Source organism: Pteropus medius, unplaced genomic scaffold (assembly GCF_902729225.1).
Source record: "Pteropus medius unplaced genomic scaffold, Ma_sr-lr_union100, whole genome shotgun sequence".
Lineage (NCBI taxonomy): Eukaryota > Metazoa > Chordata > Mammalia > Chiroptera > Pteropodidae > Pteropus > Pteropus medius.
The window spans coordinates 1,137,015-1,153,323 of record NW_024340696.1 but is presented as its reverse complement, the minus strand read 5'-3'; the positions used below and the strand labels follow the sequence as shown (position 1 = coordinate 1,153,323).

General features: G+C 43.1%; 1 protein-coding gene across 1 annotated transcript in view; it reads right to left on the bottom strand.

The window, feature by feature from the left end:
- Window positions 1-16,309, bottom strand: part of NAV2 (neuron navigator 2) — a 367,075-nt gene that overhangs the window by 148,389 nt on the left and 202,377 nt on the right. Inside the window, 2 exon segments of the mRNA XM_039865579.1 lie at window positions 1,016-1,128; window positions 5,231-6,332. Coding sequence (XP_039721513.1) covers window positions 1,016-1,128; window positions 5,231-6,332 — 1,215 coding nt within the window.

The following is a 16,309-nucleotide window of genomic DNA, read 5'->3' as shown; positions in this document are numbered from 1 at the left end:
TGAAACCTCTCTGCGCCATCACTGTGCCCAGCCAGCAGGACCAAAAGGAAGTCATCAAATCTCTCAGATCCTCTGATATTTATACTCAGAGCTAATGGTGAGAGGGGTAAGCTTCGATCACATGGGCTGCAGACCAATTCCACAGCTGTAATATGGCTCCTAAAATGATGTGGTCATGGATATTTAGTCTAATAAATAAATTTGAAACACGTATTCAATTTATAATACATCTCTGGAAGTGATAAGATAGAAGAATAACACAGCCACTGCTAAATATGTAGTTTACCACTCGCTTCCCTGATTAGAAGTTGCTGGAACACAAGGCACAGAATTAGAGTTGGGGAATGGAGAAGAGAGACAGAGAAGGTGGAAATTCAGAATGCACTGAGATGCTAACTTTGCTCCTTTAAATGAAAAATGGGACAGTAGAATGAATAGGTAAATATTTGTGGAACTAGCTATATGATAATTGCAGATTTTATATTTTATATAATGCCATTTTAACCATCATTATCTAGGTTATACTTGAATAAAATTGATAATTTTGTTTTTGGTAAAAGTGGCATGCTGTAATCTTCTTCCAATTAATGGAGGATGCTAAGAACAATGTTCAATCGGTGCTTCCATACAGGAGAAAAAAAAGTCAGTATTTTAGAGTTCTAACTCTTGTTGGAAAGCAATGTTATCTGAAGAGTAAACAGGGTGACTCAAAGTTAAGTGTCAGAGCAGCCCACAGCCCCTACAAGAATGAAACGGAACATATCTTAGAACAGGATTTGCCAACAGGTAAGAGACTTATTTCTAATTCTGGGAAGGAGGGAGTAGATTGTGTGACAGTGAGAACAGGGGAGAAAGAGAAGGAAAATAATAAGAAAGAAAACAAGTTTTTTAGCTCATCAGTCAACACAATAGTAAATCTACTTCAAACCATGCTGGGTTCATGCTCATCCAGCAGGTGGTTACATGGGAGGCCGAATCACCAACAGACACAGAATTTCTGAGGCTCCATACTCACCGGTGAGTTCTTCCAGAGCAGGCTGTCCACTCTTGGAGTAATGGCTGGACTCCATGCTCACACCCGCTGAGCTGGACTCGGCAGTAACATTCCCTTCGGTGTCTGTCTGGGACCTTCACACACAAACCAAAGCAGACACACTTGTCATAAGCAGTAATTCCCACATCTGGACCACTGTGGTCTGACCACAGCACCTCCTTCAACAAGAAGCTTTAGAACAGAGCAGACCAGCAGACTGATGCTAAATAATTCATTAGCCCATGTGGAGCAATGTCCCAGAAATAGAGAGAGCCACCGAACCGTAAAAGATGAAATATTCATCACCCAAACAGAGGGTCGCAATCTCTCACGGGGAAACGCTTCCTTGAATCCCCATCGGGGCACTAAGTCTGGCCGGAAAAATGCTAGAGAGTACTGGGTGGTTCAGATCATTTAACCTATGCCAAAGAGCAGCTTCTAAGGAACCAGCAACACCAGCAAGTCAAGCATAAAGATGACTCCATTGCCGCCCCCTAAAGCCCCCCCAAATCCTCCTGGCGTGGCTCTCTCTGAAAAGGCAACTGTAAAAGCAGTCAGGACTGTGTGCCAAGCAGGTGTGTTTGCCCTCCAGGTCTCTGATTCAGAGCTCAGATCTTCTGACATGAAAGGTCTCATTGATCGTTATTTCAACACTTGACTGAAACGTGTACTTCCCCAAACCTTCTCCATGCCCTTATTTGTCAAGCAAATCGAGGCAACTGCTTCATGCAATGTGTTCATGCCACAACTACCTCAGTTCATTTAGGCATGGCGTGCAAATGTATAACAGTAGTCAGATGCATAACCCTGGTTACATTATTAATTCATTAGCATCTTGAGCTAACTCAATGAGATTACACTCTCCATGAAGAAAGCATTTGCCAAGAATGAGAACTGTCTTAAATGTGGAGGATGTGCTAATATACCTCAAGTCATCCAGCTGTTCTTCCTCCCTTTGGCCTCCTACTGAAGTCATCAATTCCTACTTCTAGTCACCTCTACCTTTAAAGGATTTTCACATTCTCAATGCTCCTCTCCATCCCCTGGCTAGAGTCCAAGCTCTCATCATCTCTGCCTAGGTCCTGTAAGTGCTTTGTAAGCAGGTATGCTGCCTCCAGCCTGGAGGCTGCAAAGGGCAGTCAGGTGTAGGAATCAGCCTACAGATTTATTCTTATTGGTATGCGTAGTATTTTAAAGCTTTCAAATTAATTTCAAGATTTAAAAATTGGGAGATTTCACAAGAAAGAGCTGGATTTCTGCCTTCTCCCAGTAAAAATAAGGAAATCTGCCTGCCAGTGCCAAGTGGTGGCCGCTCCCTCTAGAGGTGTGTCATTCCCTTTGTCACAGTCTTACTCATCCTGAGACTCCCATTCATATTACCTTTTGAGGCCAGATCAGGCATCTGAATCCATGACCTCTGTCCTACACTGTTTGTAGGTCTGGTCCACTCCTCACACCAATGATCTGTGTGATACTGATGTGATCATATCATACCAACCTCTGATTAAAAGCTTCCAACTGTTTCCCACAGCATACTGAATAGGTCTGAACGCCTTATTGTGGTAGAAGATGGCCTACATCATGAGATTCTTCCTTCCATCATCTCCAGCCCCATCTCCTGCCGCTCCGGTCCCTATACACAGCCCCGCCCTATGCTCCACCCACATGTGGCTTCTCTCCATTCCCAGACCACACCACGCCCTTAACAGTTTTGTCTTTGTAGTCACAATAACCTCTGCCAAAAGGCTCTTTTCTCTTTTCTCTTCCTTAATTTACTCCTAATCTGCCTTTAAGATGCAGTTCCCATGTCGTCTTGACCTGGACGTCTTCTCGGACTCTGCCCGCTGATCACTTCGCCTCTCGTGTTCCTACCAGCACTCTCATTCTCTGATGTCTGTTTATTACAATGTAATGAAATTAATAAATCTTTCCTCAACTAGACTGAGAGTTCTGTGAAGGCAAAGACTGGCTGTTTTCATTTTATACACATAAGAACAAGATCTGCTCAAGTTTATATGCTAAGCAGGCACTCAAAGCAGGATAAACGTATTGAATGGATAAATGAGAAAATTTTAAGTCTAGTAAGATGTGGGGCACTGGAAGGAACATTAGACTTGGAGTCTGACCATTTAGCTGGCTTGAGGCCTGGGGTCCATAACTTGAGAGCCATGCACATTTGAGTAAGTCACTTAACCTCTGAATCTCAGCGCCCTCATCTGTACAGTGGGAGTAACAATAGCGCCCTCTCCTGGCTGCTACGAAAATCGCATGTGGTATGACACAAACATGGCGATAGAGGTGTCCACTGTTACTTCTCAATTGCTAAGCACATTTCATTCTGAGTGTTTTTTGAAAGAATTTATCTTCCTTTTACCCCCTGGTAAAATCGCTAACATGGAGAAGGTCTGGGCAGAGCACTGCAGGTTATATACAGTGAGTTATAAACTTGAGAGAGTGTTTTAGAGAACAGTCCGATCTAGTCCAGTCTCCTCACTTTATGGATGAAGACATCAGACTCACAGAGATGCAGTGATTTACAGAGCCAAGAGAGTACGGTAGTTAAGAACTTGGTCCCTCTAGTTGGGCAGCCTTGAGATTAAAACCAAGCTCTTTTGGCTATTAGCTCTGTGACTCAGAGCAAATTATTTAATCACCCTAAGCCTCAGCTTTGCTTAGCTATAGAATGGGGATTTTTAAAAAGGTAGGTAGCTCATGGAAATGTGGGACTGATTAAATGAGCTAAGGCATGGAAGCTCTTAGCCAGGTCTCTGCACACAACTGGTACACACTCAATAGCAGTTCCTGCAGCCAGGTCCCAAGACCACTCAGGGATGTGTGAGCTGATAAGGGACAGAGTCCAGGAGTCCCGACTCCTATTCCAGGGCTCTTCTTTCTAACCTCTTCCCTGGCTCACCTAAAAAGCAAAGGCACCTCAGAGGGGCCAGAAGGACATCAGCGTAAGCTTAACATTAAAACGGGGCTTGACAGATACACATGGTATTTTTTCCTTCTTCCTGTTTGTCATACACTGGCTCTTTATCATTAAGAGTTTTACCTTTCATAAAAGCTTAAAATTTTTAAACAAGGTTAAATATTTTACAATCTTTTAAATTATAACGGCCAAAGGGGAAGGGGGAAATGGATAGTGATCAAAGACTATCATATATTTTAATTTCGAAAATGCACATAAGAATCTGTGAATGCAGGATTATGCATTCCTTCACGACTATTAATGTGACTGGAAGGATAAACATTTCACGGGGAGCAATTTAGTTGCCTCTCTGGTTCAGAGAACAACTGTATTAATAGCCCTGTGTGCAGACCAGTGCTGAGTCATTATCTAAGCCCTGGCACTCTTCTCGGGACTGTTAGCTGGGCTGATGACGTGATTTAATAAAAAGATGACTGGCTCCCAGTTAAAAAGTTCAGGCGTGATCCTCAGTGACGGGGAGGGTGAGCAGAGGGAAACAGAAGAGGGACAAGACGGGGCCTGACATTTCTCACTGGCTGACTCTGGCTGGCTTTACACTCAAATCCTCAAGCCAGTCTTGCCATCAGCTATTGGCAGGAATGGGAATAAAGTCTCCCAGAACACAACTCAGGCAGGGAGAGGGGGTTATGGGAGGGATCTCTGCATGTGAACAGTTATGTATGAGCACGTGCATTTTATATACGAATGTGTACCTGTGCTCACACTTACATGTGACTGTTAACGTCCATACCTACGAGCGTATGGGTGTGCCTACAGTTGCATATGTGTGTGTGTCCTTGGGTAGAAGCTGTAAAATGAGTGCCTAGAATATGACATTTGATCATTCAGTCCTCAGTTCCCCTTAGCTATGTAGAGATACCAGTCATCATTCAACTGTCCAGTGTGGCCAAAGGCACTACCCGTCCGAAGCACAGAAGCGCGCTGACCACTGTGAGCAAGGCTGGTGGACTCCCACTCATTCTGGCTCAGCTCAAATTCTATGTCCTCTCTTTAGCTTGCTCTGACCCTCCACCGAACCCTGCAGCATTCGTTACCCCTTCAAGCACACTGTGTATACCTCTACTAGGAGCTTATCGCCGGTACCTTAGCTGTTGGCTTAACTGTTCCCACAAGGCAGTCCTGATTCCTGCCTTTGATTACCCAGGAGCCGCCAGAAAGCCTTCTTTGTCCAGTGGCCCAGGAAGGGCAGGCGGCGCTGCTCCTACCTGTACAGGAAAGGTGCAACCGTGGCAGTGTTGGGGTGGTTGTATTGCTGCTGGGGCTGAGGTAGCTGAACGCTGACGGTATTGCTTCCTGTGGTCTGGGTGGTCCCGACGGACCCACTGACAGTCTGGCTGCTGATGCTGTGGTTCAGGGTGGTCCCTCCTGGGCCCTTTCCTTCTGAGGACGCCAGGCTGGAGGAGGAACTGGAGTGTCTGCCATCGAGCTGGGCCTTCTGCTGGGGGTGCCCCGAGCTTGGCTTCCCAGCCCGGCTCCGCTCCCCATCCTTGGAAGGGGCGGGGGCACTTGGGGGTTTCCCTGGCATGCTCTTCATTCCTGGTTTTGGTATTCCACTGAGGGAAGGGGCTGGGGCCTCCTTCTTGGCACTGCTGAGCTTGCCCCCTTTTGGGATGAAGCTGGCAATCTTGGAGGACTTTTTTGGCATCTCGGTCACCACTGCCCCACTGGGGTCTTCTTTTGGCCCCTCTTTGAGGTCTGGCCTCTCTGTCGCAGAGGTTCTCTTGGCGAGGTCCTTGCTTTTCTCTTTTTCCTTCTCCCGCTGTTGCTTCTCCTTTTCCTTTTCATTGCCTTTCAGGGAACTCTTCTTGGTGGTCAGCGCCCGGCTGAAAGTTCTCTGGGCGATGCCCCTGAGTGCGATCTTGGGGCTGTTGGACGTGGGGCCCGCCGTGGAGAGAGAGCGGCCCGTGGCCTCCACCTCCTCACTCTCTTCAACGCTGGACAGAACCTCCAGCCGCTCACAGCTCGTGTCCCGCGACCCTGGGCCCTCGCCCGCCTTGGAACCCCCTTTGCTGTTGAAAAGTTTTAGTTTCTCCAGCATGGACTTCTGATTGTTGGGTGCCGACTTCGAGGCATCGGAACTGGGCCTGGGGGCCTCAGGCACGGGCTGCTTGACCGAGAGCATGGACGATGTGGCGCTGTGCTTCACGCTGACGGACTTGCTCCGCCAGGGCTTGGCGGCTGCACCAGGCTGGGGGATGGCTGAGGAGACACCGCAATTAGCAGGGGTGGAGCTGCTGCCACTCTCCAAAGAAACAGGTGTATTCTCGCTCATTCCGGGGTGGGAGGAGGCTGGGCTTGCCAATGGCTCTGCAGAGATGGGTAACAGAAGGAAACTTGAATTATACCTGTGGACCTGCACTGTAGATCAGAGAAAGTTGGCTACAGTTACATAGCCAATTGCTCCAAACTCAAATGCCATACAGTTCCATTACCCGCTTCATGCATTATCTGTGGTTAAATTTTAAATCCTAACTTGATGTCCTCCTGCTTTCCATCACGCACAGTTCACATCCCCTCGTCACATTTTAGTATATGCTGTACAAATGCATCAACGTGCACAAAGCACAATTAAGCACTTAAATTTATGGAAAAACAAACAGACTAAAACCTGCACCACCACTGTGGTGGTGTAGGAAAGATGCAGGAAATATCTACTGTTTTGGATTATTCGGCCCACAACCCCATTTCCCAGTTATGTGAAACAACTGAGAATTAGCCAACTTTAAGAAAACAATGTCACAGACACTAAAACAGAACAGACAAAAAAAGAAAAAAAAAAAAGAGAGAGAGAGAAATCAAATATAATCTTTACAGAAGGATAATTATCTACAGAAGTTCCTAAGTCCTATCAAAGTATATCAGTTTTTCCTATGTTGGCACTTTTAAGGAGTTACAAACATGATTCAGATGAGACTTAAAATTAAGAAAGCCTTTTTAACTTAAGAGGATAAAACTGCACGTGGCTCCACCGTAGGCAAGAAAACATGCAGGTTATCTCAAAGTCAAGGCTTTCCCCTTGGCACTCAGGGAGTATCTCCCCAGCCAGACTCTTTTCTCAGAAAAGCCTTGAAACATTTCCAAACTAGAACTGGAATTATTCTGGGAAGTGCGGGTTCCAAACTGGAGTTCTGTTGGCCACCGAGGCCGCCCGAATCACGGACAAGAAAACTCTGCGGCCCTTCTTCAAGCAGCATCCAGAACGACGTAGCTCTATCGCCTATGCAAGGGCAGCTGTCAGAGCGAAAGTGGCAGGAAAGGCTTGTCACGGCTGAGCCCGGCGCCCACCCACACCCCACGCCCCACGCCTGCCCACGCCCCATGCCCGCCGGGTGTTCGGGACAGACGGGATGCAGCACTTCAGCTGCCAAAGAGCACGTCCCCTTCTACAAAGTCACAAAGGCATGACTTACCTAGCAGCAGTCACTTTCTCCCGAAATGACTCCCTGTAAAAAATTCTCCAACTGGAGAGGCTGTCCGTCCAATTGTCACAAGTGTTTTCGGTTAAACTGCTCATGTTTCTAATTAACTTTTGTCATCCGCAACTGCTCCAGTGCCCAGAAGCCTGGCGGGATTAACGGCTGCCGCTTCTGCTCTCTCTCTCTTTTTTTTAATACCTATGTTCCGCTGCCTTCTAGCAACAGAATAAACTGTATACAGAGCGGCTTTTTATGATTTAAAAGTCAACGGCCGCCAAAGCCGAGTGAAGGCAGCCCCTATGTGGGCCCTGAGCGCCGAGCCGGTAGGGGTGGGGGAGCCCCCGGCAGAGGAACTGCTTCCCTTCACTCTCAGCTGCTCAGGGAAGCCACAGCTCCAGGGTGATCCAAAGCAGACCTCCCAATGTTTTAAAACACATACATCTTCCTGACTTACTGGGGATTTGGTTCTGGATGGGGGGGTGGTGGGGGGGCAGTTACTGCACAATCCTCCCTAACAAAACTCACAGGGTGTTGTTGGATCTTTTCCTGGGGAGAGCCGGAGACTGGCTCGGAAACAGGCTCATGGAACCCACCCACACTGCTGGCTTTTCAGAGGGCCTCCTGGGTGTCAGGAGGTGCAGTGCTGGGCGTGTGGTGAGGAGATTACTGCCCCCATTTTGAGTGAAGAAACTGAGGTTCAGGGAGGGCTAATGATGAACCCTAAGTCATGTAGCTAGAAAAGGACGTATGTGGAATTTGAACCCAGGTCTCCTGACAGTGCTTCCTTGGGACTGCGTCACAGCTACCTCCTTTGATGAAGAATACATTTAAATAACAGCCACTGAAACGACTGGAGTGCTTTTTAGGCATTGCCTTTTCTATTGCTTAGGTATGTTCCTGACATCTGAGGGGAGGCTGGTTCCTGGCTAGCCACTGGAAAGGAGGCCGCCTACACCAATGGCCACCCCTCTGGAGGAAATCCTAGTGACACTCCAATACCAATCCTTAGGACAACTGTCTTTCTGTTTACTTGGGCCCAGATCTGGCGCAGAAGTATTCATTCGTTCATTCAATATTTCGTTCATACCAATATCCAATACTCATTCATTCAGTGAGCACCTAGCATGTGCCAGACATTGTTCTATGCACTGGGGATACATCAGTGACAAAGATCCCTGCCCTCCTGGACCTTACATTCTAGCAGGGAGGAACAGACAATAATTAATGTCATTAATAAATAAATGCTATTATTTGTTAGAAAGTAAGTGCTAAGGAAAAGGGGACTTTGGCAATAATGTCCTTGCAGGAATTACAACTTTAAATTCAGAGGTACCCACCTCTTTCCTAAAGAAGTTTGAGGCATATTTCTCACTGACCATAAGTAACAAGAACCAATGGCACTTCTCTGCTCCCACACATTCCTTAGAATTCTTATAAAGCTTGCTTGAAATGGTTTTGATAAGAAATGCCCCAACCTAGCATTTCTGTGTATTTTTAACATTTACACAGTTAGAAATTAACCAACACCTAGCTAGCTAACAACTGACTCAAACTTAAACACCTGACACCTGGCTTGTCTAAGTGAAACATGTGGGACTCACTGAAAATGTGTGTGTCCTTCAGGAAAGGTGCCAGGTGCAGAGAAAGGGCTCGTACAAGGTAGGTGAGGTGGACACTCACATAGTCACTTTTCAGGCCACGCTAAAACAGCTCCCAGAGACTCCTACTTATCTTCCAAACTCCAGCTCGAACGCCTTTCCTCTGTCAAACTTTCTAAGACCCTCAAGCTGAATGAACTGCCTGGTTTGCATTGCATAGTATTTTCCCCTACGCTGTGTTTTCCTAGGATACTGTCCATACCTCTCCCCATAAAAGGATCTTGGAGGGCCACCTACTTACACCAGGCACTGAGAATACAGAGTTGCATAAAATACAGCCCCTGCCTACTGTCCAAGGGGGAACAGACCTCAAAACAGAGCACAGAAGCAATGTACAGGGCTGCAGAGAGCTGTACAAGGTACCCTGAGACCCAAGAATTGGGACCCACTAATTTTCCCCGGAGAGTTTAGGAAACCTTTGTGGAGGAGATAACTCTTAAGTTGTCAAACCATGTTTCTGCTATGTGCTGGTTTGTTATTCCACTGGTCTGTGAGTTCCTCCAGGGCAGAGACACCCCCCCGCCCAACCCCTGTTTGATTCATCTTTGTGTCCCAAAGCCTGCAGAGCATAGGAAATAATAAGTACTGTATACCCTTAAACAATACAGGGGTTAGGGGTACTGACCCCCTGTACAGCTGAAAATCTTTGTATAAGATTAACTCCTCTAAAACTTTACTACTCATAGCCTACTGTTGACTGGAAGCCTTACTGATAACATATGCCATCGATTAACACACATTTTGTATGTTGTATTATACACTCTATTTTTACAATAAAGTAAAGAAAAATGTTATTAAAATCATAAGGAAGAGAAAATACATTTACAGTATTTATTGAAAAAAAAAATCCATGTATAAGTGGATCCACATAGTTAAAACAGTGTTGTTCAAGGGTCGATTGTAAATGGTTTCTGAATTGCTGGTAGGTAGTTTTGACATTTGCAAGTCTCATTTAAGGCAACAGAGACACAAGATTTGTGAATAGTCATTAATTAGGGTTTTATTAAAACTTCAACCTAAACTCAGGGGGAAAAAAACCAGGATCAGGACTTGGTGTTCCAGAATTTCCACTTGGCATTTAGCTTGGGCTCCCCTGGTTATGACATCATGGGGACATTTCAAAACTATTCATTATAGCTACAAAAGGTCGAACTTGGAGATGATTCTCAACCTAATTTCTAGAACAGAAGACCCCTGAGTAGGACTACAGGGCACAAGGGCAAAGTATTGAACAGATCATCAATACTTTGCACTTATATCATGGCCAGAAATCCCCTAAATAGTGAACGGGCCTCCAGGTCATTAGTAGTCTTGTCCAGGGTAACTTGACACAGTTCTGTCATTCCTAATGTCATCACACCAGTGACCTCAGATCTTGGCTAAAATGGCTATTTGGGGCCCGCTCCTCTTTCTTTGGAAAGCAGTCATTTCCAGCAGCAGAGGGTTCTGTGATTCTTAGCATGAGACTTTCTCTACCAGGCCTCAACTGATGGTGTGATCCTAGTTATGCCATTTTGCCCCTCTGAGCCTCAGTCACCCCGCTTGTAAAAAGAGGATGAGCTATTTCATTAATACTTTAAGCTCTTTCTATTCAAATCTCCGTGAGTCTCCAAGAGGCCGCATGAGTCTGGGCCACAGTCAGTCTTGTCCCATGGGGCCCAGGAATGCAGCCCTCACTCACTAAGTTCTTTCATACCCTGGGCTGTAACAAGCAGGTGCTTCTTCATCTTCAAACAGTCCCACTCCACAATTCTCTGAGGATGTTTTCTAATAAATGGAGAAAACTGGCTGAGTCAAGGTATAGTCAACCTTGAATGAGTCGTTAGTGAATCCTGAAATGCTAGTATTCTCTGAAAACAAGTGTGGGGAGGGAGAGTGGGGTAGGTTCTTTAAAATGAAGAGGACTTCTCTTCCTAATAACTAAAAGCTCTTGTTTCTTTTCTCACATATAGGAACCTTTGTTATAGCAAAGGAATCTAAGAGGGAAAAAGGAGGAAAGCACGAAAGAATGTTCTGAACATCGGTATTCTCTCAACAATGGCACGTGGGCCACTGAAGAAGGTGAGACTGTTTTAGATGGCACATGGGTGAACATTTTTATATTTTAAAAGTTATATATTTATTTTATTGTATATTTGAAAATATAAATAGCCCATATATAAATTAGCAGTTTCATGAATAGTAAATGTAGATTTGAGTTGATTTAAGGAAAATATGAAACTAGTAAAAACGCAAGTGGTTCATAGATTTGGCAAAAATCATGCAGAAGGTTTGTGAAAGATTTAAGTTGGAGAAACACTGTTCCATTAAATCTAGAAATATTTAGGTTTATTACATCTTTTTTTTTTTTTTGGAAAATGTAATCAACTGAATAAAAATCAAATTAGAAGACCCGAATAAGGACTAAGTTCAAAACTAATCTGAAATGTCTACTTTTTTTCGAGCTTTATTTATATGTATTTGTTTAAACACAACATTCTGCCGAGAATGGCCAGACATGGCAACATGACTGGGCCTCGTTTAGCCAAAGATAATTTTAAAAATAATGGCTTTGACAAGTTTTTGACTACTAAACATAGTGAAAATGACATATAACATCACACCAAATAAACATCCAAATATCTATATGTAAAACTAAAAATATTAGGATATACTCTTATCGTGTACGATGATCTGATATATTAGTCTACCCTAGCCCTTTTTTCAAAATGCTGGTCGCAGAGCTCCTGAACAGATTTTATGGCCCACTAGTGGATCACACCCAGCAGACTGAACATTTCAGTTCTAAAAAACCAGCTTACAAGGTTCACCCACCACCAACTGACAAACCACAGCAAGAAGGAAAAGTCTCATTTGAAACACTGCAGACAGGATGCCTTTGAAGAAGAGAAAAGGCTCTTTTTATTTTTTTTTTTAAGAATTTAGGGAGAGCATTAATCCTCCTTTGGGGAGGGGAAAAGTTTGGTTTTTCTGGCAACCAGCCTTAACCTTCCCTGACAAGTAACCAAAATACTTTCTAAATGAAAATACTGTCTAAGGCACATAAATAAGCATGTCTTCCCCTCTCCCTCCTCGAGGGCCAGCACTGGTCCCAGGTTCCCCTGTCCCCTGGGTCTTAGGGAGATATTGGTAGTCTGGTCCCAATGCCAACAGGCACTGAAGGAGCATGTTCTACACCTGCTGATTCCATCTCCTGCCACCCTACTATGATTTTAAACCTGCCCTGGGGAGATTTCCTGCCTAAATTCTCTTTGTAGTCTTCAGGGAAAAGCCTGATAATTGGGCCTGGGAAAATGCTTGCAATTTCCTATAATTTGTCAAGATGTCAATCTTGAGCATTCAAATTTGTTAGGGTAATTGAAACCAGTTTTTTTTTTTTTTTTTTTTAACGTGCATGGACTCCATCTGCACAGGCTCAAGATTGTTTTCAGAGTTGCTCAGGTCAATTTCTTTACAACCCCGTCAGCCACCAGACCACAGAGGTGCACATGAACTTCACTCATTCCACTCAGTGGTTCTGCAGGATTCCTGAAGCCTTCACAAAGGAGCTTTCTCAGCCCTGTTGTGACCAATGTCTAATATTAAGGGCACAAGCTTAAATTTAGTCTCTCTCTCCAACTCCTTCTTGGTCCTTGGAGGTACAGAGAGAGAAAAGGAAAGCATGAGAACCACCAAGAAAAGTGAGAGGGCATGGAGTAAGAAGGGGCTGGGCTTTGGATCTATATGCTCTAAGGGTCTTATGTTTATAATTCTACAGGCTCCTAGAACATCCAAGTTAGAATAAGGATGGTGATTTATAAAAACAAAACTTTTTGAAGTTGCTCTGTTAATTCAATCTCTATCACAATCCCAATTATGTTTTTTTTGTAGAAACAGAAAAATCCATCCTAAAATTCATGTGGAATCTCAAGGAACTCCAAAGAGCCAAAACAATCTTGAAAAGGAACAGAATTGGAGGTTTTACTACAAAACTTACTACAAAACTACAGTAATCAAATCGGTGTGGTACTGGCATACAGACGGACACATAGACCAAGGACCAGACTAGAGAGCCAAGAAATGAACCTTTGCATACATGGTCAAATGATTTTTAAGACTATTAAATGGGGTAAGGAGAGTATTTTCAACAAGTGGTGCTGGGAAAACTGGATATTTACATGCAAAAAAGTGAAGTTGGATTCTTATATCACATTAAAAAATTAACTCAAATGACTCAAAGACCCAAATGTAAAAGCTAAAGCTATAAAAAACTCTTAGAAGAAAACAGGGCAAAAGCTTTGTAACACTGGATTTGGCAATGATTTCTTGGATATGACACCAAAATAGCATAGGCCCAAAAAGAAGACATATATAAGTTGGACTCTGTCAAAATTAAAAAAAAAACCATTGTATATCAAAGGACAATATCAACAGAGTGAAATGGCAACCTACAGAATGGGACAAAATACTTGCAAATCACATATATAATAAGGAATTGATATCCCAAATATAAAAAGAACTCCAATAACTCAACAGTAACAACACAGTAACTTGATTAAAAAATAGGCAAATGACTTGAAGAGATATTTCTTCAAAGAAGATATATAAATGGCCAAAATACACACAGAAAGATGCTCATATTATTAACCATTGGGGAATGCAAATCAAAACCACAATGAGATACCACTTTATACACATTAGTATGGCTATTATTTAAGAAAAAACAAGAACAACTAGAAAATAACAAGTGTTTTTTGAGTTTGTGGAGAAATTGGAACTCTTTGCACTGCTATAGGAATAAGTTCTTCAAAAAATTCAACATAGAATATGATCAAGCAATTCCAATTCTGGATATGTACCCCAACAAAGTGAAAGCAGAGACTTAAATCCCATGTTCACAACGGCATTATTCACAACAGGTAAAAGGTGGAAGAACCCAAGTGTCCATCAATGGATAAGCAATGAATATTATTTGGATAAATGAATAAACTAAATGTGGTGCATACATACAATGAAATGTTAATTCAGTCCTTAAAAGGAAGAAATTCCAACACATGCTATAACATGGATGAACCTTGAAGACATTATGCTAAGTGCAATGTAACAATCACGGAAGGACAAATACTGTATGACTCCACTTACAAGAGCTACCTAGGGTAGTCAAATTCAGAGACAGACAGTAGAATGGTGTCTGCCAGGGGCTGGGGAGGAAGGAATGGGGAGTTAGCATCTAATAGGTGCAGAATTCCAGTTGGGGAAGATGAAAAATTCTAGAGATGGATGATGGTTATGATTATACACAAGGTGAATTACTTAATGTCATAGAACTGTACATTTTTAAATGGCTAAAATGGTAAATATATTAGTATATTTTATCACAATAAAAAAAAAAAAAAAAACAGGATTGTATTTGGCTGTAAGTAACAGAATTCTGACCACCCTGGCCTAAACAGGGAAAAGGTTCACTACTTTATTTCTACTGCTTAGCTCGGGGCCTGGCACACACGAAGAGCTCAGTAAATGTTGATGAAATTTTTAAAAAGTTTCTCTGTTAGTTTTATGGTTAATGAATCACATGAAACTGTATAGTTTTGAATATTACCTCATTAGTATTATTCTATTCTAGCTTGAAAAGCAACTTCTGCTTCGAAGGAATAGTGATTTGTTTGTTTGTTTGTTTGTTTGTTTTAAACAAACTCTGGCAGGCAAACAAATTAGATCAAGTGGCTTCTTCCTCCTTAAACTGGCCATCACCAAAACTCTGGTCAAGCTGTTTACTCTAACTTGGATGCCTCATTGCACCCTTCATTACCTCACATCCATACCCAGCATTAGCCCCCAGTCTACCTTCCACGCCATCTCCTCCAGGAAACATGGGGAATTCCCAAACCGGAAGCCATCTCTGTTCATCTAAAGAGCCACAAGGCTCTGTCAGGGCTTCACTGGGGTCCCTGACACTTGCTGCCCTGCACTGTGGTTGCACTTAGCTTACCTACAAGAGTAGCTGATGTACTAATAGGTTCCCAGAAATGGTTGTTGGAAAAATCAAACAAATAAAAACTATTACCCACACTGGATCCAGCCATATGCCTCAAAATTAAAATCAGGTGTGTCTGGCTTTTCCCTCTTGGCTAATCGTACCAGTTGTTCTCTTTAAAGCTAAGTAAACTCAAAAGGCCAGAAACCTTGGTGATGATGTTTGTGATGCTTTTAATGCTTTTTCTTCTATGTACGGTGGAAATTTTGCTATAGCAGGTCACTGAAAAAGTCACGTACAAATACTCCAGTCTCTTGTGAGGGTGTGCCTCAAATCAATGTGCAGAATGTAAAAGTGCATTATTGTAACAGACTGAAGCCATCGATTTCCTGCATGAGCCACAAAGTTCCCAGTTTTCCTCAGTGACTTTTTCACCCCAGAGGAAGTAGGAAAGAGGCGGACAGCTGGAAATACAGTGTGTTTCTTTTTAATATATGACAAGGTAATTATTTTTCTTCAGTGGCTTATTGTGGATAAAACCAAATGAAACTATGGGTAATGAGGTCATTTGTTTCTCTGTTGGTAACTAAAGAGCAGTAAAAGAAAATCAGGAAGTGCTGTTTTCCTACGCAGTTTTCACTACATTTTCTCCAGTTTTACAAGGTATGTTTCCAAATTCCACTTAATGGCATAAAGAACTGGTAAAGCTAAACAAAGGTTAATTCGCCGGAAATATTAGTATACAGTTGGGTTTATGTTTGACCTTGTAATAGCACCTTAAAAAGAAAATAAATTCTTAAAATAGTGCTCTCCTTCCCATCCACCCTTTACCTCAATAGGTGTCCTACATATATTTTTTTTAAATCCTCCCACTCAGCTGGATAAGGAGACAAATCATTTGACTGCTGACATCTGAAGGAAGATACTTTTTAAAATAAAAAGTGTCCCTATTCTTTATCTTTCATTTCTTGAAGCCAGATCACCCTCGAAACACCTCCTTCCTCTCTCTTGAACTTATTTGTTCAAAATCCCAAGCAATATGTTTCAGGAGAAAGCTTTTGTTTTAATTGGTCAAGCCATTTCTCTATCTTGTACCATATATGGCTATGAGAAAGTACAAAACTGGCTGTAGAAAACCTTTTCCCTTTTTTCAAGGGTGTATAAAATTTCGGAGATTATAAATACTTTACAGGGGGCAAATCTCATTCTTGCAGGAGGTCACTGTCCACAGCTAACAGCTCTTTGGCAGAGTGC